This window comes from Lissotriton helveticus, chromosome 12 (genome assembly GCF_964261635.1).
Source record: "Lissotriton helveticus chromosome 12, aLisHel1.1, whole genome shotgun sequence".
Classification (NCBI taxonomy): domain Eukaryota; kingdom Metazoa; phylum Chordata; class Amphibia; order Caudata; family Salamandridae; genus Lissotriton; species Lissotriton helveticus.
In genome coordinates, this window is record NC_136073.1 from 423,314,831 (window position 1) to 423,339,680 (window position 24,850).

The 24,850-nt window shown below is 50.0% G+C and overlaps 1 protein-coding gene across 2 annotated transcripts in view; it reads left to right on the forward strand.

Moving 5' to 3' along the window:
- CHD9 (chromodomain helicase DNA binding protein 9) overlaps window positions 1-24,850 on the forward strand; it is a 2,123,706-nt gene that overhangs the window by 1,137,232 nt on the left and 961,624 nt on the right. For both annotated transcript variants that reach the window (XM_078670246.1, XM_078670247.1), the window contains exon 21: window positions 10,116-10,295. In XM_078670246.1, the coding sequence (XP_078526372.1) occupies window positions 10,116-10,295 (180 nt within the window). The remainder of the gene's footprint in view (window positions 1-10,115; window positions 10,296-24,850) is intronic.

A 24,850-nucleotide genomic window follows, 5' to 3' on the forward strand; every position in this document is an offset into this window, starting at 1 on the left:
ATCGATGTTTTCCTGAACATGTTGTCAATAAGGGGAACTCTCCTCAATTGAGGTACCGCATGGGAACCTAAAGCGTTGATGTAACTACGGATCTGTAAATACTTAAAAAAATCAGTTTCTGGGATATTACATTTATCTTGTATTTCAGCAAAAGAGACAAGGCATCCATCCCTCATTAAATCACCGATTGGACCTGCTTTCTACTGATTATCGCAGCACATGTATTCTATACACGAATAACATTGGTTCAATAAATATATTGAAAATGTCCCACTATGTATTCTGTACATGTCCCTGAGTACAAGAGAGCAATAGTGACTGGGCAAAAGGTTTGGATCCGTTTCCACGATCCCTGAGGGGTCAGGGTTGTCATGTTCAGTGGTTGCCAGAAACCATTCACTCCCTGGTAAGGTTAGGGGGGCGCTTATGGTGGCACTGTGAGCTAGCTGCTCTTTAGGCCAACATATCCTGCGGGGGTTCTCTGAAACAGTCTAGGCACCTTATCCAAAGTTTGTTGTCCAACAACGCGCAGGTCCTTTGGATTAGGGGGAACTACACAACACCAGAGCAGGCTTGGTTTCTGACCCATGAGAGTAAAAGGCTCCAAGTCAGGGGTCAGAATCAAGTCTAAAGGTAGCAGGCTGTTTGTGACCAGTCAGGCACACACTAGCAAGTTGGTAGGATTTCAGGGGGCCAACCTCTTACCATAAGGTGTGTAATGGAAGAGAAAACGAAGAGTCAGAGCAAATTTACCTCCAGGTCGGTTCAGCTCATGTCAATAACGTATATCAAAGGCTTCAATTTGTACCAATAGTATAGGAAATTAAGGTGACCTGAAGGGGTCAGAGGAAAGGGGGGAACACAAAATGACAGCATAAACACATTTCTGCAATATCATGGGTTCAGCTTTGCAGGTCGGCAGTCTGTGGGGTGACATCGGGCATGGCAGTCGAAGGGGTGTTACACAGCAAAGTGGCAGAACCTGTGTTTGTCTGCAAGTCATCAGAGAGATGCAGTGGAGAGAGGGAGCGACGCTCTGAGACAAAGTGTCTGTTGTTCACGTGCCGGGGAGGGGGCCCCCCTCCATACCCGGTTCGGTGCGATTTTTTGTTGCCACATCCATCTGTTCCCCCGCTTTGTCAGGCCGGAGTGGCTTGGCAGATGGGGCAGAGGATTCAGAACGGCAATTCTCCACCTAGTCCCAGGCATCTGTGGGTTCAGTGAAGAAATAACCCTTCTGGTTAGTTATCACTTTAAGTTTCGCCGGACATTAGGGAGTAGGTGAGACCCACCTGTCTCAGTCTCTTCTTGACCTCTAAGATGGACACTGCCATTTCCCTAGCAGTGTATAATCCGGGAACAGGTAAATGTGTGTATTATCTTATTACAGTGGACCAACAGCACAGACTGCTTTTAGAATAGTTTCTTTGTCCTTGAAATTCATGAGGCGGATCACAACCAATCTGGTAGGTGATCCTAATGGCGGCCGACACGTCGGAACCCTGTGAGCGTGCCCCACTTGGTAGTGAGCAGAAAGTGAGACTGGGGCTATATCCTGTATGAGCCTGTTTCATATATATATATATATTTTTTAAAAATCTTTTTATTAATAACATCAGTGCGACATTGGTATCACAGTTCTCACAGAGTTAAATATGCAAAATCGATATATGTTTACATCATTCAACAATATGTCTCAATATTTGACATTTACATGGTACATTGCTCATGTAATAGGAGAGGCTGAAGGGGAGGGAGCAAGAGGTGGAGTACATATATTGCCTCGATATTCGTTGTGTAAGCCAGTTTTTGAAGAAAGACACCGGGTCGCGGCCCCCTACTCCTTTTTGGGAATCCAAAGTCCCGGAGGTTGTTGCGGCGGGACAGACCTTCAGAGTCCTTTGCCCTTCAATCAAGATACTGGACATTGGGCACCAGTGATTGGACCTCGCTCTCAAGTCCCTTAGCACGCGACAGCAGGTCCTCAAGTGCATTTTCCGTTTGGTTGACCCTCCCATGAGTTTTTATGATCAACCCTTCGAAGGCCCACCTCGATTGTCACTGCATCAATTCTGGTGTGCAGATCCTGTGTGCTGTCCGCTATGGCTGCCAAAATCACTTCAAACTTGTCTGTGGGCAGTCCAATGTCACCGTTGCCATGTGGTGAGGCAAGGGGCAGCGGGGGAGAGGCGCCACCAGCAGAGCACCCCTGGCTACATGGCGTTGCAGTAATCCTGTATCTGATCAGGGGGTGGGGGAAACAGGGAAACCCGGCCAGATAACCCGCCCCATCTCTCCCTACAAGCAGGTGGCAATGACAGAGGGGCACAAGCAGTCTGGTGTCCCCCACCCCATAGTGTAAGGCTCACAAAATTCACTCCAAACAGGCTTCCCTGGGTCTCGGCGTTAAAATGTCCCTCCGTCCATCGGTGCCACACAACAGCGAGCAAGCAGGATCAGCACTCGCTCTAAACAAAGTCTGTCCCACAGTTGAGGAAGGTCCAGTAGCGGGGTGGTGGAGGAGGGTGGGTCATCCCTCGGAGTACCGTCACCGTGGCCCCCTCAGCCGATAGGATTGCACTTGGGCTCCACTGGCCTTTCTGGGTAGGCCCTGTACCCGGCACACCTCCCTGGCTGTCCCCATCTTAGGGTGGATTCAGGTCTGTGCGGCTGTCATCCGGACCACTGAAGCATTCATCTGAGCCCCCAGGCTCTCTGCACCTCACTGTTCGAGCTGCATTGGTACTATGATGTCCATTACCGGATTGATGATACCGGATCGTGGGCCTAGCTACGGAGCTGGCTGAAAAACGTCTGCCAGCTTGTCACTGTTGGCCACACCCCTCCATAAGTAATGCCTACTTGACCACAAATGATGAGTCCCTGCATCCTGATATTTACGGACCTCTTAGCTGCGTTTCAGTTGACCAACCCACACTCATATGCACCCTTGAGTCATGAGTTGGAGTCATCAGCAGTATCCTTCACTCCCACCTTCCCAATTGACACCAGTTTTCTTCATGTGGGCACCGCCAGGTCCCAAATAATCCTGATCACAATTGAAGACCAACCTGTACAGCACAGAACGTCTCATCCAGGGCCTGAAGAAATATGATCAGATCACCCCCACTGTGATGGAACTCCATTGGCCCCCCTTGACATCTTCAAAACTAACTGCATCATTTGCAAAGCCATCACAACCACTTATCTTTCAGAGAATTTCACTATCTCTGGTGGTTCTCGACACACCTTCAGCGAGAACACAAGACTGCGGACTAAAAACTTTAAAAAAAAGTAAAAAACAAGATCACAGGCCTTTTTTTTTTATATATCTGTACACTCACGATCTAGACCAACGGGACCACCCCACAGCTGCTCCAGTTTAGGGAGGAGTTGAAGACCAAAGACCATTGGGTGGACAATCTGCTTTTTGTGGTGTTCTCTGGGGCAAAGAATGAAGAAGTGGTGCCAAAAAAGACCTTGTCAAGCTGTATTGTTCTCTGCATCTGAAAGAAACAGGTTAGTATTAGATTCTTACCTTAGAATATCCCCAGGCGTCAGTCTGGATCCGGAAACTTTTGCGTAGCAGTACCCCTGCGCGTCGGTAGGCGTCGTCTGCAGGCGTCCCCTGCGGCTCCGCGTCGTCGGCGACGTGCGCCGTGATGACGTCGCTGGAGTATATAGACGCCGCCTCCGCGCGCTGACGTCAGTTCTTCTTTTTTCCGCCCCAGTTAGCGCAGATCCGAAGAGCAGTACTCCGGTCTTTTGACCAAGTTCTTGTTAACTTAACTCTTTCTTCAAGGTGCCGGTAGGCTGCCCGGGTTTAAGAGTTGCGACGGGTGCGACCGAATGATGTCGGTCACCGACCACCATCGACTCTGCCTCCGGTGTCTGGGCGCGGACCACGACGTGGAGTCCTGCGTCGACTGCCGGGCCTTGACAGGTAAAGCTAGACGGGAGCGGTCCCGCAAGCTGCTCGAGCTCCGAGTGTCGGCCCCGTGTCGAGAGCAGTCCCGGTCCGGTCGGAGGTCGAGGGAGCGGTCGAGGGAGCGATCGCGGAGCCGCCATGAGCGCTCTGGGAGTCGCCACCATTCCTCCGGTTCATCAGGTAAGCGACACAAGAGGTCGGGGCGTCGTCATCGTACCCCCGACTCCCCCCGACGCCCGCGTGATGCGGCCGGGGGTTCGGGTGGCCCCACCCCCGCGGCCCCGCGTGGGTCGCCGACGCCGTCTGCCCCATACCCGTCGGTCCCTGGGGAAGGCGCGTCGCGTGAGGAGATTGAGGAGTTCCTCATGGCTATGAGGGCGATGTCTCCGGCGGGGCCTACGGCGCCTGCGGGCCCATCGGTCCCGTCTGGGAGCCCGAGCGGTTCGGGTGCACCTGCCCCGACGCCGCCGAGTGCTCCGGCCCCGGCGCCGCCGGCGGCTCCGGCGCCGCTGGGCCCTTCAGGGTCGTCGCCGGCTGGTCCACCGGCCTCTCCGGCGCCGATTCTATTGGGGCAACCCGTGGTGCCGCCTCCACGCGGCGCCGTGACTCCGCCGTCGGTTCCGGCCGGCATCGGGGCTCCGGCGCCGCGCGGCGCCACCCCCGTTCCCTCTCTGACTCCTGACGCGGAGTCGGACCGGCGTCGTCCGACGCAGAGTCCGGCGCCGTTGGGGCCCATTGGCTCCGAGGAGCCGGTTTATATCGTCGACTCTAACTATGGCGATGAGGACGATTATGGAGAGGGTTGGGAGGGGTCTGAGGACCCTTTGTCACGAGCCTGCCAGTATGACGTGGACTGGGTAGGTGACTTAGGTGATGCCAGTGGTCTGGACGAGTCGCCCAACCCTGGGTTTGTCTCGCCTTCCCCTGTGGCGTCGGAGGCGGGGGCTGCCTATTCGGTGGTCCTGATGAGGGCTGCCAAGGCCTTGAGCCTTGAGCTCCCCGTCGCTAAGGTGAAACCTAACATCCTCACCGAAGTATTTAAACCGCAGTCATGCCCACAGGAGCCTCTGCTGCCGTTTAATGAGGCCCTGACGGATGTCCTTTTGGGCACCTGGTCCAGGCCCGCTTCCGGTGCACCGGTTGACCGGAACGTTGCCAGGCGTCACCGTCCGTGTTCGGACGACCCTGCCTTCCTTTCCACCCATCCCTCCCCGGAGAGTCTGGTGATCCAGGCCTCCACTTCCCAGTCCGCATTCCCGTCGGCTCCGCCCGATCGGGAATCGAAGCGATATGACCAATTTGGCAAGAAGGTCTTTTCGTCTTTGAGTGCTGGACTGCGGTCTTGCAATACCGCATGCCTCTTGGGCCGCTACACCCACTCTCTGTGGGACACGGTCGCGGAGTGTCTGCCGCAATGCCCGCAGGAGGTGCGGGACAAGCTCAACCAGGCCTTGGTTGAAGGCCGGGACGCGGCGAGGTATTCGATAAGGTGTGGTCTTGACACGACCGACTCGCTGGGACGGGCTATGTCCACGACGGTGGCGATTCGTCGCCATGCTTGGCTGAGATCCGCCAACTTCTCGCCGGATGTCCAGAATGCCCTCATGGACATGCCTTTCGATGGCAGTCGCCTGTTCGGTGACAAGGCGGACAACGCGCTTTAGCGCTTCAAGGACTCCAGGGTCACGGCCAAGTCCTTGGGTCTTTCGACCCAGCGCCAGCAACCGGGTTCGTTTCGCCCCTTTCGTGGCCAGGGAAGGGGCGGTCCCACGCGTGCTGCCAGCCACGCGTCGCAGAACGCTCCCCAGCGCGGTGGCGGCCGTGGATTCCGCCGTGGTGGCGGTAGAGGGCAGCGGCGAGGTCAGTCCACACCTCCCCCCGCAGCAGCCTCCAAATCTTCCTAGTCCGAGCTTTCGGGCCCATGTGACGCCAGTGGGTGGCAGGGTTCGCCATCACCACTCCCGCTGGCGCACGATTACATCGGACAGGTGGGTGCTGCAGCTCGTCCGAAGGGGCTACTCCCTCCCCTTCGAGTCCACTCCTCCAGCCATGCCACCGCAGAACCACCGTGTGTCGGGGGACCACTTGACACTTCTGCAGGAGGAAGTTACGGCCCTCTTGGCCAAGGGGGCCATCGAGCGCGTTCCTGGGCCAGAAGTAGGGTGTGGTTGCTACTCCCACTACTTTCTGGTGCCCAAGAAGGACAAAGGGGGCCTACGTCCTATCTTGGACCTACGGAACGTCAACGGCTTCCTCCGGAAGGAGAAGTTCAAGATGTTGACTTTGGCTCAGGTCTTGGCTGCTCTAGACCCGCAAGACTGGATGGTAGCGTTGGACTTGCAGGATGCGTATTTTCACATCCCCGTCCTGCCGGCCCACCGGCGTTACCTGCGGTTCACAGTAGGCCACGAGCACTTTCAGTTTATCGTGCTCCCATTCGGCCTTACCAGCGCCCCACGGGTGTTCACGAAAGTGATGGCGGTGGTCGCAGCTCATCTGCGCCGGTTAGGGGTTTCAGTCTTCCCCTACCTCGACGACTGGTTGTTGAAGGCGGGCTCGCCCCAAACAGTCGTCCACCACCTTCAGATGACGGCAGACCTCCTGCACGAGCTGGGGTTTTTCATCAATGTGCCGAAATCACACCTGTGTCCCTCTCAAAAGCTCCTTTTCATCGGAGCGGTTCTCGACTCGGCGCAGTTTCGGGTTTATCCTCCGGAACGGCGGGTCCGGGATATTCAGGCTCTGATTCCCATCTTTCAGCCGTTGTCCCGGGTTTCGGTCAGGTTGACGCTGCGGCTTCTGGGGCTGACGGCCTCCTGCATCCTTCTGGTGCATCACGCCAGGTGGCGGATGCGGGCTCTGCAGTGGGACCTGAAGTTTCAGTGGGCCCAGCATCAGGGCAACCTGTCCGACCATGTCCTGATCTCGGAGGGCACTGCGAGACAGTTGCAGTGGTGGCTTACGGACCGCGATTGGGTCAGAGGCAGATCCCTCTCCCTTCCCCAACCGGAGCACGTAGTTGTGACGGACGCGTCCCTCCAGGGCTGGGGAGGCCACTTGGGAGAGGCAGAGATCAGAGGCATCTGGTCTCCGGCGGAGTCCCGGCTCCATATCAACATGTTGGAGCTGCGGGCGATTCGCCTAGCACTGAAGGCATTCCTCCCCTTTGTCACCGGGAGTGTAGTGCAGGTGTTCACAGACAACACCACCGCCATGTGGTACTGCAACAAACAGGGCGGTGTGGGGTCGTGGGCCCTTTGCCAGGAGGCTCTGCGCCTCTGGCAATGGCTGGAACGTCAGGGCGTGACTCTGACAGTTCAACACCTGGCAGGTTCTCTGAACGCCAGGGCGGACGAACTCAGCCGTCGGTGCTCGGTGGATCACGAATGGCGTCTGAACTCGGACGTGGCGAACGGCCTCTTTCAGCAATGGGGAGAGCCTTGGTTAGATCTATTCGCCACAGAAGAGAACGCGCAATGTCACCAGTTCTGCGCGTTGGAGTTTCCAAGACGGCACTCGCTCGGCGACGCCTTTCGGCGCGAGTGGAGCTGCGGTCTGTTGTACGCCTTTCCGCCTATACCACTTCTGCCCAGAGTGCTGAAGAAGATCAGACGCGACCGGGCCCAAGTTATCCTTGTGGCTCCGGACTGGGCTCGAAGATACTGGTATCCCGAGCTACTCAGCATGTCAGTCGGTCCCTCGATCCGCCTGCCCCTTCAGGAGGACCTTCTGTCGCAGCAGCAGGGGACGGTCCTCCACCCGAACCTGTCCAGCCTCCACCTCCATGCGTGGAGATTGAGCGGCGACAGTTGAGGCCATTCGACTTGCCTCCTGAAGTCTGTGATGTGATTCTGGCAGCCAGGCGTCCCTCCACAAAGTCGGTATATGCCTGCCGGTGGAACAGATTTGTGGCATGGTGCACAGCAAAGGCTGTGGATCCCCTTTCTGCCCCTCTTTCCGAGGTTCTCCTCTTCCTTCTTTCTCTTGCCCAGCAGGGCTCTGCTCTGGGCACTATCAAGGGCTACCTTTCTGCCCTTTCCGCCTTCTTAAGGCTACCTGATCAGCCATCTTTATTCAAGTCCCCTATTGTACTGAGATTCTTGAAAGGCATCACGCACATGTATCCTCCTGTTCCGTTCGTGATGCCTCAGTGGGACTTGAACCTGGTTCTGACATTCTTGATGTGCGCTCCCTTTGAGCCGCTTCATTCCTGTCCTCTCCGTCTTCTCACTTTAAAGACGGCCTTCCTGGTTGCCATCACCTCTGCCAGGAGAGTGAGTGAGCTCCAGGCTCTTTCTGTTAAACCTCCTTTCTTGTCCGTCCATCCTGACAAGGTGGTTCTTAGGACTAGGCCTTCTTTCCTGCCCAAAGTAGTTTCTGCTTTTCACATCGGGCAGTCCATCACCTTACCCTCCTTCTTCCCGCCTCCGCATCCTTCAAAGGATGAAGAGCGGCTCCATCGTCTGGACCCAAAACGTGCGCTTTCATTTTATATGGATCGCACACGCCAGTTCCGGGTGGATGACCAACTGTTTGTTGGCTACGTGGGTGAGAAGAAGGGAAGGGCGGTACAGAAACGAACCATCTCTCGGTGGGTCGTCCTGTGCATCAAAGCATGCTACTCTTTGGCTCGGAAGGAGCCTCCTGTTGGGCTAAGGGCCCATTCCACTCGGGCCACGGCGGCTACTACTGCCCTGGGCCGGGGAGTCCCTTTGCAGGACATTTGCCAGGCGGCTACGTGGGCCTCGCTGCACACCTTTGCGAGGCACTACTGCCTGGACAGTCAAGTCCGGAGGGATGGCTTCTTTGGCCGTTCGGTCCTCCAGGACTTTCTGGTGTAGGTTTGTATTGGTTCGCAGACCCACCACCGGGGTTGGTATTGCTGGGGTATCTATTCTAAGGTAAGGAATCTAATACTAACCTGTTTCTTTCAGATGAACAAGTTACTTACCTTCGGTAACGATATATCTGTAAGAAACAGTAGTTAGTATTAGATTCCTTACCGCCCCACCCGTCCTCCCCGTTCTGCGAACTGATACCTAGGGTTAAGGACATCCCTTTCAGGGCCCTAGTTTCAAATGGCACCAGTGTTAGTTCTCACATGGCTCTGCGTGTTCTGGCGCGGAAAAGCTGTGTGCAAAGAACTGACGTCAGCGCGCGGAGGCGGCGTCTATATACTCCAGCGACGTCATCACGACGCCGACGACGCGGAGCCGCAGGGGACGCCTGCAGACGACGCCTACCGACGCGCAGGGGTACTGCTACGCAAAAGTTTCCGGATCCAGACTGACGCCTGGGGATATTCTAAGGTAAGGAATCTAATACTAACTACTGTTTCTTACAGATATATCGTTACCGAAGGTAAGTAACTTGTTCATTAAGACCTGTTATTCACTGGCTATTAAGTAGTCTCCAGAAAGACTGCAAACTCATTTCACAGGACCCAAGGCTGCTACTACTGTCTTGGCATGCAAAGTGCCTGTTCTTGTCATCTGTCAGGGTGCGATGTGCAAGTCAGTGCACATGTTCACAGACCAATTACTGGCTACTATGGTCTGACTGGAAGGGCTTGGTCCTGCAGGACTTTTCAGTCTTGTTTCACTCCATAGACCCTCTGCCTTTTGAGAGGTACTACTTTGCCATTTACTCTAAAGGTGAGGAATCTTCACTTAAAAGTATCCATCAGAAGGACAAGTTACCTTCGGTAGCTCTTTCTAGTGGATTCTCATTCCTTCCCGGCCTCCCTTCTTCCCGTTCTGTGGAGTGACCTCTTTTTAACACTGAAATAGACCCCAATCTAATAATCTGCAAACTGGTACCTCTTATTATTGTTGGGCTCGGCATCAGTGGGTGCTGAAAGAGGCAAGCAAGAAAATGACATTGAAGTGCAGGGGTGGCGCTTCTATGCAGTTCTGCTTTGTCACTTCCACAGTGGAATGAGACCAACGTGGATTCTCACAATCCCACCTAGAGGCACATGGGAGCACTGCAGTGAAAACTTCTAAACCCAATCTGGCTCCTGGGGAATATTCTAAAGGTGAAGAAACCCCAGTTAGATTGAGTAGCAGCTAGAAAAAGCATTACCAAAAGTAAGGAACTTGTTCTTCTTGCTACTTTCTGTGTGTTGTTAATTTTTCAGTTGATGCAGTATATGTCAGTTTGTGAACTTATGTTTTTCAATGTATAGATCCAACAACTGTCTAAAAAGGCAATTGAAGATCTGCTTCGAAGAGGGGCTTATGGAGCCATCATGGATGAAGAGGATGAGGGTTCCAAATTCTGTGAAGAAGATATTGATCAGATTTTGCAGCGTCGTACTAAAACCATAACAATTGAATCTGAAGGAAGAGGTTCCACATTTGCAAAGGTAACACATTTTAAAGTTTGGAAATGAACTCTGATCATACTGTTCAGGCCACAAGAAAGATCTCTCTTGAGAAAAATGAATTTATATCAGAGCTGTTTTTGTAGCACTCCAATGAATGATAGTGAGGTTTATGAACCGCTTAATGCATTCCAAAACTCATTTGAGGGATAATAAAGGTTATGCATAAAAACGTGATGCAAGAAACCATAGTCTGACAACAAGTTTTAAAGTTGGAGGATACCTAATGAGTGCTTAAAATGGATATAATTATATCTGGATAGTTTTATTCTTAAAATGTATACCCAGAGATTCTGTAAACACTTTGCATTCTGTCATGGTGGCTGGTAGTGCCACTTATGTCCCAGGTGTCTAACTGGTGTTACGCAGAGATCCAGCTTTATGACACTGCATACATGTGACGCTACTATATCTGAATCTATATCTACCCCAACACACTGTCACTCTGAAGCACCCTGTCTGGTGTTCAGCAGTTAGTTACAATGGGCATGAAAGTTTTAATTAGCCAACTTTTCATGTTTTGTATTTTCACTTGGAGCAAATAATTTAAAGACTTAAATCAGATGTGCTAACTGTGAGAAGTTGGCCTGGCATATGCTGTCCACTATTCTAGTGAGCATCTTGCACCAGTCCAAACAACCCTTATTTATGGTAGGTTTAAAGACAACCAATATATAAAGCTATCCTAGTGATAGCTGTGGAGAGCAGCCTTCAAGCTAAGTCTCGAAGGAATGTAAAGCAGCTTGTTTTACCAGTCTATAATCTCATGAATGACCAAATGAAAGGAGAACCACACCAGGTATATATATATATATATAATATATGTATTTATTCTAAACACATTCCTATAGTCTCTTTTTGAGGCTAGAGGCAAAAGTACATTCAGTAAACTTATTTAGCACACAGTAAATTAGCACAATATCTGTTGAGCCCTAGTGGCGTACCAAACCATATATTAAGAAAGTGATATAAGAACCACGACTGACATAGATACAAAGCCTAGATACTTTAGAACTGCTGGGGCCACCAGGACCCATTACCAACAAAAAATGGCCTTCCCTTGAGTACTGTGGGATAAACGACCCCAGTTAAATTCTGCTATTAATACTATCAGACAGAGGGTACATAACAACCTTCTCTCCAAGTGTGCTACTTCTAGTCACTTATCTTTACTGCTGAACATTGGAATTTAAAACGTATGTGTATGTGTGTATGTACCCCACGGCTGATACTTTCTCCTCACTACTCCCTTCTACCCTGAAAAAGGGGAGGGGAAGGTTGTCGGAGCCTCACGGGAGCAACACCCAGGGGAGGATATGACAGGCTGGTACTCGCCTGAATCCCCACTTATCATCATCAGCGTCTGTCAACCCTGAAAGAAAAAGGGGATAAACGGTGTGCAATGAAACCAAAAAAAACATGTGTTACACGTGTTGAATGACCCTACGTGGTATGGCAAATCTCCTGATATTGGAGTTCCGCTAAACCACAATTTAAAAAGAGCTGTGCTAAATTGGCAACTACATCTTTATTCTGTGCTGTTTGCTCGCTCTATTAAAAACCACAAACCGACATGTTTCATCACCAACATATACTTTACCGGTGATTTCATCAGGGTTTAGTTCGGGTCAGCGTAAATCTTGCACCTCTGGATTCTCCCTTTATTGTACCTGTGATCAGACCAGAAGAGCAAACACACACACACATATAATGTACTCAATGTGTCTCGGCTTGTCAATTAAAATCTCAAACTGAGAAGATTTCAAGTTAAAAATGGCTACTCCACTAATGATTAGTGCTAGCGTTCCTCATACATTACCAGGTGGCCTCTTTATTCAAGCCTACCGGCCCCCGTAGAAGAATCTGGGACTGTGGGGCACCCCTATATCATTAGTGGGTCCCGTGTACCGCCTGCTAGTCGGTCTCTATAGAGAAAAGAGGAGAGAGGTAACCAATGTGCATATAGTATTCATGTAGTTAGTCACTTATGATTGCCCCATGGACGCTTTTCTGATCAGCGCCTTGCGATCTACCCATAGCTATTATGGAGATGATGCATGTTCCCGAGCGGGATTTCTTCATCCTACTCCCAGCGTGTCGTTCCTACTAAGGATCGGTATTTGTCGGAGGTTAGTCTTGCAGCCTCATTATCTCTGAGCATATCACGCTCGGTTCTATACGTGGAGAGACAACACCCAATCCACGTGGCCCACCTCCCGGCGTGAGATATAGCGGCTACGTTTAGTCTGTCTCCCCCTATGAATATATCCCACCCCGGTGGTTTTCCTCCTTACCGTTAGTGTGCACAAGTCTGGCTTCTGCTCACCCTGCGTCTACCCGAGTGTCGCCGGTGTGCAGTTCTTAACTTCGTAATTACGGTCACATGATCGCTACGTATTGCTCTGCGTGTGTAGAGCGTGATCCACGTAATCGATCTATGTGGCGGCCATCTTTAAGAGGGTTGTTTATTGTTCAAATATGGTGTGTATCACAGTTATTTCAAGTTGCCTCGATCTTAATTAAGTTCCGCCAATAATATTATCGAAACTTAAATCATTGCGGGTCTGTAGCTACATTATGTGGGTTATACCCAGCAGCCTACCTCATGGTGTGCTGAAATGTAGCCCCAAGTGTCAATGTATGTACATCTAGATGGACTCGTGATAAAGCTAAGTGTTTTTAGCGGCTCTTTGGCTAACGGGACAATGTCACACTAGTAGTCCCTGTATTCAGAGCCGTTTCCATGGGGCCCTATCCAAGTTGGGTACCGGAACACTCTATTAATTTATCCTTTTGTAACTCATGGGCTAAGGTACATCGACCCGCATCCTATCTACAGTCATGTCAGTATCTACAGGAGAAGGGGGGGATTCTATACCACGGGCGGCGCCTACATTACTGAGAGCCTATTCCACTCAATAATTTCATTGAGGCCCTTCTGGTTCGTTGCTTCCTCAAAAATCCAGCGTGCCTCTTTTTTGAGTAATCTGTTGCCCATATTATACTGGTCCCCTTTCACTCTTTCAATTACCACCCACCGGAGGTCCCTGGGCTGATGTTTCAAATCACTAAAATGTTGCACCAGTTTGGTCGTGAGTTTCGCTGCTTTAAGGGTACTGAGGTGTTCTTGAATTCTGATTTTTATTTTTCTGGTTGTTAATCCTATGTAATGCAACTCACAAGGACATGAGAGCCTGTAGATGACATTGCATGTGTTGCAATTACTAAAGCTATTCAGATGCCAAGTCTTCCCGTTGGCCCTGGTGATCGAGCCGGTATTTGTTGTAAGGGCACAGATGGTACAGCCCCCACAGGGATAATGACCTGGGGGGATGTTCGAGTCTGTCGGTGTCATTTGCGAACGTGAATGGACCAGCCGGTCCTTCAAACTCGACGATCGCTTAAAGGCGAATCGCGGTTGGGGCATTCGCATGGAGTTCGTGCTCAGTAGATGCCAATGTTTTCGAATTATTTGGCGGATCTTGGTGGAGTGGGGGCCGAAGGTGGTGACTACTGGGATGCATTCCTGATGGTCTTTTATCCGTCGGTCCAAGAGGGCTTCCCTAGGGGTATTAAGTGCCCGCTTTTTAGCTTGTTTCACAATTTTTTGCGGATAAGCTCTGGCGACAAGTTTGTTCGTCAGTTCCTCAGTCTGATCTAAAAAACTTAAAGCTGTGAAGCAATTCCTCCGGTATCCCATAAATTGCCCCACTGGGAGATTGTCCCGCAGGACCCACCCAAGGTAGTGACACAGGGGACCCACAGGGGTTGCATGCAGTGTCTAAACACATCCGCGAATCACAATTACTTCTATGGGGAACGTCGCAGTTTGAAAATTACAGATTAAAGACACTTAGAAGAGGACTTGGAGCAAACCACTTTAGAACTAGGAGGTTCTAGAGTCAACACCCACGGGAGCACCGGAGTATTCGAGTTACCTCACCCAGGGAAGCCGGATGCATAGGTGTCTTTTCATGTCGGGTTTTGTCTTCGATTTCAATGGCGAGCTGCTGAAAAATGCTGCAGGAGACCAAGTGGAAAGTGTCTGGGTGGATCCAAGGGTGGATCGGAATTCTGAAGAAACTGAAAGCAGAGGGGACAGAGTCTGGGTCACTTGCCAGTGACCAGGAAGGTGATGAGAAGATGCCAACCGATGTCGGGTGATTTCAGGTGAAGAAGGTGAAGCAAGGCTCTTCAGCCATGAGGAGCAGGAGACGTCGAGGATGACCAAGAGCTGGATTCAAGCTGTCCCATGAAGAATGTCGAGTGCTGCGGTGACAGTTTTCGAATTGGACCCAACAAGCCTTGGCAACAGCAACCCACGCAGAAAGCAAGGATTGGCTTTGGTGCAGACCAGCAAGGTCTGAGGGACTCACTCTTTGGAGGGGAGTCAGGCACGTCTGGAGCAACCAGGGAAGCCCAAGAAACAGAAGAGTTACCTTCGTGGGGACCTACCAGTCGACGGACCATGGATCGCAAAGGGGCCTCGAGCAGAAATGCTAGAAACGGGCTGACGGAACACTCGTGGAGTGTAGGCCCACAATCTTCGGTGCAGAGGATGCTTGGGCTTCGACTACAAGTAGCCCAATGCATAACTTTGGGAATGTTAGGGAAATCGATGCACAAGCTAATATGCACGTTGTCCAGGAGTACCGGTCCCACGTCACTCGTGAGGGCTGCGGGTTTCAGCTTTGCTGGGATCTCGTGTCGGCCTCTAAGAAGTCTGGAAGTCCGTGTCCTGTGTCGCAAATCCGGCGGGTGCCTTGGAAATGCAGTCCGGCAAGCTGCTTCTTTGGTGCCTGTTGGAACAGGGGAGTCACTCCTTGACACCAAGGGAGATTCTTCCATCTTCTAGTCAATGTCGAATGTCGAAGTCCCAGGATATAAGTAGCACAGTTTCTTACAGATGTAATCTGAAGTCCTAAGGACTGGGTTCCCATACTTATACTAAGTTAGGGGATTGGACATACTCTGGGGGAACCACCTATGGGAGGATCTGGGGAGGGGGTGGCTACACCCCTTTCCCTTTGTCCAGTTTCGCTCCTGAGTGCCCCTGCACCGGTTTGAGCTGGGATATGCACAGGGAAACCAAGTGTGCCCCCGGCACTGTCTGAAAAGCATTCTCTGAATGCACCCACCCAGCCCCAATGCACTAAAGCCTGTCTGGGAGGTGGTTACACCTCCCTGTGACAGGAAACCTATTGTCCAGGCCTCCCCTACCGGAGTTTCGTCCAGCAGCAGGAGGTCAGACTCGTGTCTGTGTCTGCAGCATCCATTTAGTGATGCTGGGGCTCTTTTAAGCTATTACTGGTTAGGTCAGTGTGTGCATGTCTCTCCCTCTAGAAGGGTGGAATTCTATACCCGCTGCCAGGACTGGCGCGCCGGGGTAGGATTCCATAGTGTCCAAACATGACATGTTTCCATGCAGCCATTCCAAAGTTAGCATTTACCGCGTGGTTATAATGCACTTAAGAGTATATGGTCCGGCTGCATCACAGAACAGATCAGCTACAGTGAATGGATTCCGAAAGCTGCAGAGGGGTCCTGCTCATGCATGGGCACCCTCTCACACAAAACCAAGCACTCTGCCTTCAGGATTGATAAGGCCTGCCATATGAGTGACTTATAGATTTATAGGTTTAAATGATTAAAGGTAGATATAGGTAACCTATATCTTAGTAAGGGGTGCATGCACCGCCTTACCTAGGTTGCAGTAGCAGACCTGTGGTGCCATTTTGGAAGGCTTCCCAGGGGTGGCATAATACATGCTTCAGCCCCTGGTAGGCCTCTGGGGTACCTATGCCCTTAGAACATAAGGTACCATATACTAGGGATTCACAAGGGTAACCCAGTAACCAATCTGGAGTGTACCTAATGTACATGCAATCATATTAGAGAGGTAGCATCTAGGCTGGGGCCCTGATTAGCAGGGATCCCAGCCAAACTAAGTCAAAAACCATCAAAACACTAGGAAAAATGTGGGGGCAACCATGCAGTCCGATTCCACCTTCCTACACTAACGTATTATAAAAAAGGTTGTCCCCAATGAGTGTAACATGTGTTTTTGTCAGAATGATAGACACAAGTCAAAAGCTTGGCATGAGTTGGCCTCAAAAGCTAGAGCTTTAGAGAAAAAAATAAAAATCATGGATTTAGCATTTGTGTATGATAGCCAATGGGGTCCTGTTGGCAGATGCTTAGGTGGTTGCTGTGTGTAGGAACGGAATCAGATCTCCCATCAGTTTTTCAATGGAATAAACATCCCAACTTCATTAGGAACATTACATTTCCTAGCTGTCGTAATGGAAAGATTATGCTCCTCTTTCTCCACCTTGCAACAAAATACATTTCCCAGCAAACATAAGGGAAAGACAAAACATCATAAACAATCAGTTCATATATTATAGTCCATTGTCACTGTTCATGCCCCCTCTTTCTCCGTGTAAGAGCTGCTTCCCAACGTTTGGATTCCATCTACCATGGGTTCAAACGTGCTTGGAGGTGCTGTTTCCTCAAAGAGAAAACCTATAAATCCTTCCCACAAAATGTGTTAAGATATCATACATTGTGAGACAACACACAAACCTAAATTGCATGAAATATTGTCATGAAACATCAAACACTACATCATGTACATACAAGAGTACACCATACCCTATCAGAACATATTCCTCAGCACACGCTAAAATAGTTATTCACATGTATATCAGAGTTCAAGTATATAACAAATCCATCCTTTTTTGTTTCTATTTTCTATTATTTCGGGTTTCTTTTCCCCTTTTCTTTTTTTCTCTTTATTTTGGTGGTCCTTAGCTAACATGTGTTTAGTCGCCTGGTGGGCACAATATCCTGCAACTTTTTCAAGGCTAAGATGAGAGAAACAAACTATTGTGGCACCCAGCAAATATATAATGTACACAAAGGCAGAAAATAAACTTCACTGTGATTCAATGGTGTCCAATCACAGATTGGGTGTTCCATGTTATGCAAACTTTTAGTGAAAACCCATGCACTTCGTTCACCAAGACTATTGCATAAGCCATCAGTAATTGCTATAAAAACAAAACAAATAGTGTAAATATAGAGCCAAAGTGTCGCCTAGGTGATTTGTGAAATATAGCCATTGTCTTAAATTATTACAATATTAGTGAAATATCGGTGAGTCAGCCAGATTGATGAGAATTCATAAGTATGCCTGGAGAGTGCTGCACACAGCTAACCAATAAAGAATAGACATGCCCACTGGGGGAATGTCAAAAAGTACCTCAATCTTTAATTTGTTTAGCCTGTGAATGAGTAGAAAAGGTACAATAAATATCTAAACTTTCTCACTAAACCCATGCTAATACGATGGGAACATCCGGCCAAGTAAGTGAAATTTCGCCTACTTCTCTTTTGGTGATAATTCCGTCCCAAAACGATGTTTGTAACTAGATAGCTTCTGGGTCAGGTAAATCAATCCTCAATACTTTCTCTGCTCGTCATTGTCTGCACATCAACCCAGTGTGAGGATAGTAAAAAAAATCTCCAGTGTCAAAACCTATATTGGAATCAATGAAATATGTGTATCATGGACCTCAAATACACATAATACAACCTAGCAATTGTGTGGCATAGGTTAAATTAATCCTTACTGAAACAGCGCTCTATCCTCCATATAGTAGTGCTGCAGCGGACCCTCCACTAATAAGCCTTGTCCCAGCAACCCCCAGTAGGGAAATTGAACCAGTCCTGTTTTAAAGAGTGGAAAAAGGAGTACAAAATAGTATATTACAAGGGTATCCTTATGAGAGTGTAGGTATCTCTCACCAATACAGGAGTCATTCGATTCAAGTCCAGTCTTTTCTTCCCTGTAAGCGTGGAACCGATCAGCCCGTCTCGGACCTTGTTTGTGTGTACAACAATTGCCGCTAACGTGAGCGATTTAAATAATGCCCGCATGAGTGCCTAGTAATAATCATAAACAAGGGACTCGTGTCCCACACATTCATATCCAAAACCGATGCCATATTGTGATGAACACAGGAATGTGAACCCCTAAGGGTATCGTGAAGTGTGAATATGACATCCTCGTCATATGCCTCACCTCTTTACTATATCAATTAGGAATCAAAGAAATTTTAGCCTTAGTATCCAGGCTGGGCGCTCAGAACGTCAGACAGTCTAAATCATCTTAATGTGAAAACGGTTGTGCACACAGACGCCGTCTTATAAGGTGCAAGAAATGTATATCCTGCTCTACCAATCAAAGTATTGCACTCTCAAAGTGGCCTCACAGGCAACCTTATCACGCATCGCTAAATCGCCCATTGCGAGTAATTCTCCATATCTAAAATAAATAGTGATCTGATAATCATGGGGACAGACCAGATAAGACCCATCAAATACAAAAGTAATGTGTTCGACTCGAACAAGACAAGCAAGTAATACATACAATAGTATCATGTAGTTACACAACTTATGTTATCTAAAATATACAGCAAATGGTTTCTAGAATATACAGCAAATGTTTGTACAGCATATTGTGCATCTGGTGATTCCCTCGTTAGACTATGCATATTACATACTGTTCACTACCATAATTATCATGAGTTATACTGAACGCATATCTCAACATACTCAGTATTCTAGCAGTGTTGTGTAGTTCCTATAGTATCCATACAGGACCTGCGCGTTTGGATAACATAAACTGGGATTGGTGGCAGACTGGTTCCGTACACCCCCACTGAGAAATGTTGGCCTGTTTCCATTTAAGCTAGCTCACAGTGCCACTAGTGTCTCCTCTTATCGGGGGCGGAGCTAGCCGCGAAGCGCAATGGCCGCACTTTGAGTGAGCTCCTCCGTGGGCCCACCAACAACATCCTGATCCTGCACTGACGGAGTGTACACCGCACCATTGATCGCATGGAATCTGAAGCCTAACATGATATCAGCACTCGGTGGTGAGCTGGCGCAAAACCGGACGCTGTAAGAGCACCTTTGGCCTCCGCAACTGAACGCGGCCTACGAGACAACGACATAAACGGCGCATCGGCATGTAATGCAGGGCCAAGCCGCTACGTACAGCTCGCCGTCCGGACCGGGGTGGCCCCGCCCACCGCTGCAGGGCGGAGACAAAGGCCTGTGCCGACGGGAAGCTCAGAAGCCGGCTGCAGGGTCTGAGCACGTCCCCGGCACCCTTCAGGTACAGCAGACACGGCAATTGGGAGGGACTAAAAGGAGCGGAGCCCCTAAACTGACCGGGAAAATATTGCGGTGCTGCGAACGTAGGGAGGACCCGGGGGCTTGTAGTGGACCTAGGCACAGGCCCGAGCGGGGAAGAAACAAACTCAGCGGGATGGGACAGAGGCACTACCCGTGCAACTGCACATTAAAGTGAGATCGGCAAAAAAGTACACCACAAAGACTGTATCTGCCCGACCACCGTACTTAACACCAGATAGCCCTAGTAAGATCCAAGGGGGCAAAGGGCAAGTGGACCGGGTACGCTCCAGCATAACACCCGTGTGTGCAGTTGGGTCGGAACCCATACCTCCTGTAACCTCATTAGCCCGCCGCCTCTGCTGGGCTGCTAGGCCCCTAAAGGTGCGCGACGAGAGGATTTGAAGGGCACAATCGAGTAGGAACCAGCGACGGAGGCCAACCTGACACGGCAACGACACTCGACAAGCAACGCAGTGGTAGGAATCAGCGGTACATTGAGAGGCGAGACAGTAGGGTACCACGATGGGCAAACCAGACAAAAACCAACCAAAAATAAACTTTGAACAATCCAAAAAAATACAAGAACAAGATGGCGACGGTCAACAGCCAACCTCACAATCTGCGCAGGCAGCAGGAGACCTCGCGCCAGATAACATACAATCAATGTTCCATACGATCCAAACGCCACTGACCAACATCGATGGCAAAATCGACAACCTTACGCACAGAGTTGACCGAATGTCTGAAATATTGAACAGACATACTGAGAGGATCGACATGGCCGAGCGCAGGATATCGGACGTGGAAGATGCGAATACCCAAATCACTGCGAAACAATCGGGGCTGGATAAACAGCTAGCAGCACTGACAGCCAAAGCAGAAGATTTGGAGGCCCGGTCTAGAAGAAGTAATATACGGATTATGGGAATTGCGGAAACCACCAACACAGGCCCAATGGAGAAGTATGTGGAGAAACTATTGATAACCCTGCTGGGTAGAGAGACATTCTCGGAAGTCTTCCTGATCAAACGGGCTCATACATCCTTCGCCCCAAAGCCACCAGTAGGCACTATACCGCGGCCCATCATCGCGAAAGTACTGAATTATCGGGACCGCGCCGCAGCACTGCGTAAAGCACGCGAACTGGAGACTTTGAAACATGAGGGAATGGACATAGCGCTTTACCCCGACTTTACTCAATCTGTCCAGGAAGAACGAAAGAGGTACATACAAGTAAAACAAAAATTTCGAGATCTGCAGATCCCATACGCCATGTTGTACCCGGCCGGACTGAAGATCACGGACGACGGCACTATAAAGATATTCAATGACCCCAAAGATGTCTCGAAATACCTGCAACTGAGGAAGCCGAAAGGAGAACGCAGGAGATTGCCAAGAGACAGACAAGAAGAACAGGGACACCTGTCGGACGTGGAATAAAGCAGCCAGCTATGTGGGGAAAGCTACAATGAGGATGGCAGCCGCCTTTGCCTAATACGACCCCGCCCAGGGGTACTATTGCCTGTATATATTGCTAGCATCTGGTGGACGCGTCCACAACAGGCGGGGACGGTTTGCGAATCCTGATGCATCGAGCTCTACCCATCCAGAGAATTCCGAGTTGAAGACGGAAGGCTCAGATAAGTCGAATGCAGGACACATTGAACTACACGAGGCAGTGAAATGTTGGTTGTTTGTTTGGTACAATACACCTAGAGTTAGGCATTATTAAGCTAAGTTGAGTTAAAATGGGGAGCGGGGTCCACAGGCGCAGTGCACTTCCATGTTGATAGAAAGGCCCCCCCCCCCCCCCCCCCACCCTAGCAATCCAGGAGACGGGGGGTTATGGCCAGGCAGTTCCCGCCCACTTGTGTGCACCACAACTGTTCGTTAATAGGGGGAAAAGGAGACCGAGGGGACTTTGAGGGAGATGTCTTTGTCAAGGGGTTTGCGACAAAGTGGGTGGGGAAGGGATGGGGGGGAAAGGTTGAAAATCACCAAGCGGTATCTGACACCACTACTACCGGTTCACATGACAACATTGACTCACGATCAGACCCTATTACACGATCAGCTCAATACGACTACAGAACGCGAGATGGCCATACACACCAGGTTAGGACACGGACTCTCATGTCATGGAACGTGAGAGGCCTACAAGACCCGCGCAAAATTAGGAAAGTATTTGCGTACATAGACAGACACAAGGTAGATGTTGCATGCATTCAGGAGACACACACTGCGCCCCAGAGGGAAAGCAGGATAGGGTATAGATGGGCTCAATACCGGGTGGCATCATCGTATTCAAACTACGCCAGGGAAGTACTAATCTTGGTTAAACGCAACATCCCGTTTACACTCAGTAACACGGCCACGGACGACCAGGGGAGATGCATAATACTTAGGGGAGATTTTGGTGGTACTGATCTTACAATTGTCACGTCTTATGGCCCCAACACGGACGACCCATTGTTTTATGATGATCTCTGGTCCAAGCTCCGAGAGACATACCCGAAAGCAGTCATATGGGGTGGAGACTTCAACACATGCTTAGATCCGCTGCTGGATAGAGCTACTGGCGCCGACAGACATGGGAGACGAGCGGCGAGATCTATCATTGAGGGCATGCAGGAATGGTCCATGGTAGACGTGTGGCGACTGAGACACCCGGGGAGGAAGGAGGGTACATGTACTTCATTGACTCACAACACCTGGTCAAGACTAGACTACTGGCTGACCACACAAGAGGTTGGCACGTGGATCACGGAAGTAGAACACCTGCCTAAGACCCTGTTGGATCACTCACCCATGAAGATGGTGTTTGAGGTGCCCACCCATACCCCAAGACAGTTCACATGGTGACTCAGACCATTAAAACTGAAGGATCAGGTGTTTCGCGAGGAATTGAGGCAGGCCATTGAGGTGTTTTTCCAGACTAACACAGGTACAGTTGATAGCTGTAGGACATTATGGGAGGCCTTTAAGGTGACCATAAGGGGACATTGCATAAGTAAACATGCCGCAATACTAAGGGATATCAGGCAACAGCTGCAGATGGTCAAAAGGGACATCCAGACACTAGAGTTGGAATATGCTGACACCCTACAAGACTCCATCCTAGCGGATATACGAAACAAGGTGAACACATATCATGATTACGCGGACACAGAGATAAAATATCTATCCAAACAGCACAGAGCTAGAGCATATGGGGAGGGAGGGCGACCAGGCAGGGCACTGACGCAAAAAATCAAGCCGATGTCAGGCACTTCCTTGATAACGCAAATTGCTGATGAGCAAAATGAACGGATATATGATACCCCCTCTATACTGGAACAATTCCGCACATAATATTCAGCATTATACACCACTCGAACAATGCATACACCACCAGACATACACAAATACCTAGATGACGTGGGGCTAGCCTGGCTGTTGGACACTCACAGGGAGTATCGGGACATCACATTACGGAAGAGGAATTTAAAGAAGCGATCGACTCACTGCCAAATAACAAAGCCCCGGGGCTAGATGGGTTGCCCGGGGAATTTTATAAGGAATTCAAGGACCTGCTGATACCACAGCTGGCTCAGATGTTAGAGGAAGCATATGAAGAAGGTGCCCTCCCGCCAACGCTGCGAGAGGCGCTATTGATAGCGCTTCCGAAGCCGGGAAAAGACCCCACGCTCTGTGAATCTTACCGCCTCTCTCCCTTATAAACATTGACGTAGAAATACTTGCCACAATACTAGCTACCAGATTACAACCGCTGTTGAAGATGCTGATACTCCCAGACCAGGCGGGATTTATACCCACGCGATCCACAACCCAAAACATACAAACTATATTTACAATGTACCATAGTCTGAACCCTGAACTGCCGGCAGTGGCCGCACAGCTTGACGCGGCAAAAGCCTTTGATTCAGTGGAATGGGACTTCATGATGACTGTACTGTCCAGGATGGGTTTTCCACAAACCTTTCTAAAATGGATCGCGCTCCTTTATGTAGAACCTAGAGCTAGAGTACGCATTAACGGGCATACCTCACAGCAATTCACGATAAGCCGTGGAACAAGGCAAGGATGCCCACTGTCACCGATCCTGTTTGCTCTCACACTGGAGCCGCTGGCCTGTAAAATCAGGCAGAACCATCCAGAAACGGCACTCCAGTTTAGCCTTCGCCCCGTGAGCATATCGCTTTATGCGGATGACATGGTGCTGTATGTCAGACACCCGGACACAAACCTGAACCCGCTGATTTGTGAATATATTAAATTCAAACAATATTCAGGTCTCAGCATGAATTGGGATAAATCTGTAGTGATCCCCATGACGCCTGAGACATCGGAGCCACATATGGATTATCCACTGAAATGGAGCTCGGACCCGGTGAAGTACCTGGGAGTCTGGGTACACCGAGACCCGGAGACGGTCATCAATGCAAATTACGGGGTGGCAGTGAGCAAACTGGAGGACCAAATTGAGAGATGGATTAAACTCCCATTGTCAATCGCGGATCGCATAGCACTTCAGAAAATGGTGGTCTTACCCCGATTTCTGTACCTGTTCTGGAACATTCCGATATGGCTCACACAAGCATTCTTCACAAGACTGCACACAGCGCAGCAAAGACTTACATGGGTTGGGAAACAGCCAAGGGTGAGCTGGAAGATCCTCACTAAAGCTTATCATCAAGTGGGCTTTGCCGCCCCCGACCTACAGCTACACTATTATTGTGCACAAGCACATCATGTGCACTACTGGATGCAGTACAAAAGGAGATGATGCACGGAGCGTTTGAACAAATCAAACACTCACCACCAGTCAACTGATCTGGGTTTAATCCATCACCATTCTTTAGTTCACTCAGCCACCCCAGTTCAGACATGGCTATATGCAAATCAGTCTGACCCTGTGCCTCATGGGAACAGTGCAGCCCGAACTGCCAAGCCATGTCTTCCCTGGACCGGAAACAAGCATCCTGGGACCGGTTTTGGATTCATAATCCTCATCAGCCAGGCTATCTTGAATCCAGTGGCCAAGTGAACAAGGGACTCGCGTCTGAGCATACCCTGCCACACTTAGGGCGAACCAGTATCGCTTTGTTCGCCCTAAGTTGGCATATGGCCATGTCTGAACTGGGGTGGCTGAGTGAACTAAAGAATGGTGATGGATTAAACCCAGATCAGTTGACTGGGGGTGAGTGTTTGATTTGCTCAAACGCTCCGTCCATCATCCTCTTTTGTATCACTACTGGATGCAACCGCACTCTCACATTCAGCACATAGCGGTGGAAACGGACAGCGTTCACCTAAACAAATTGATACAATAC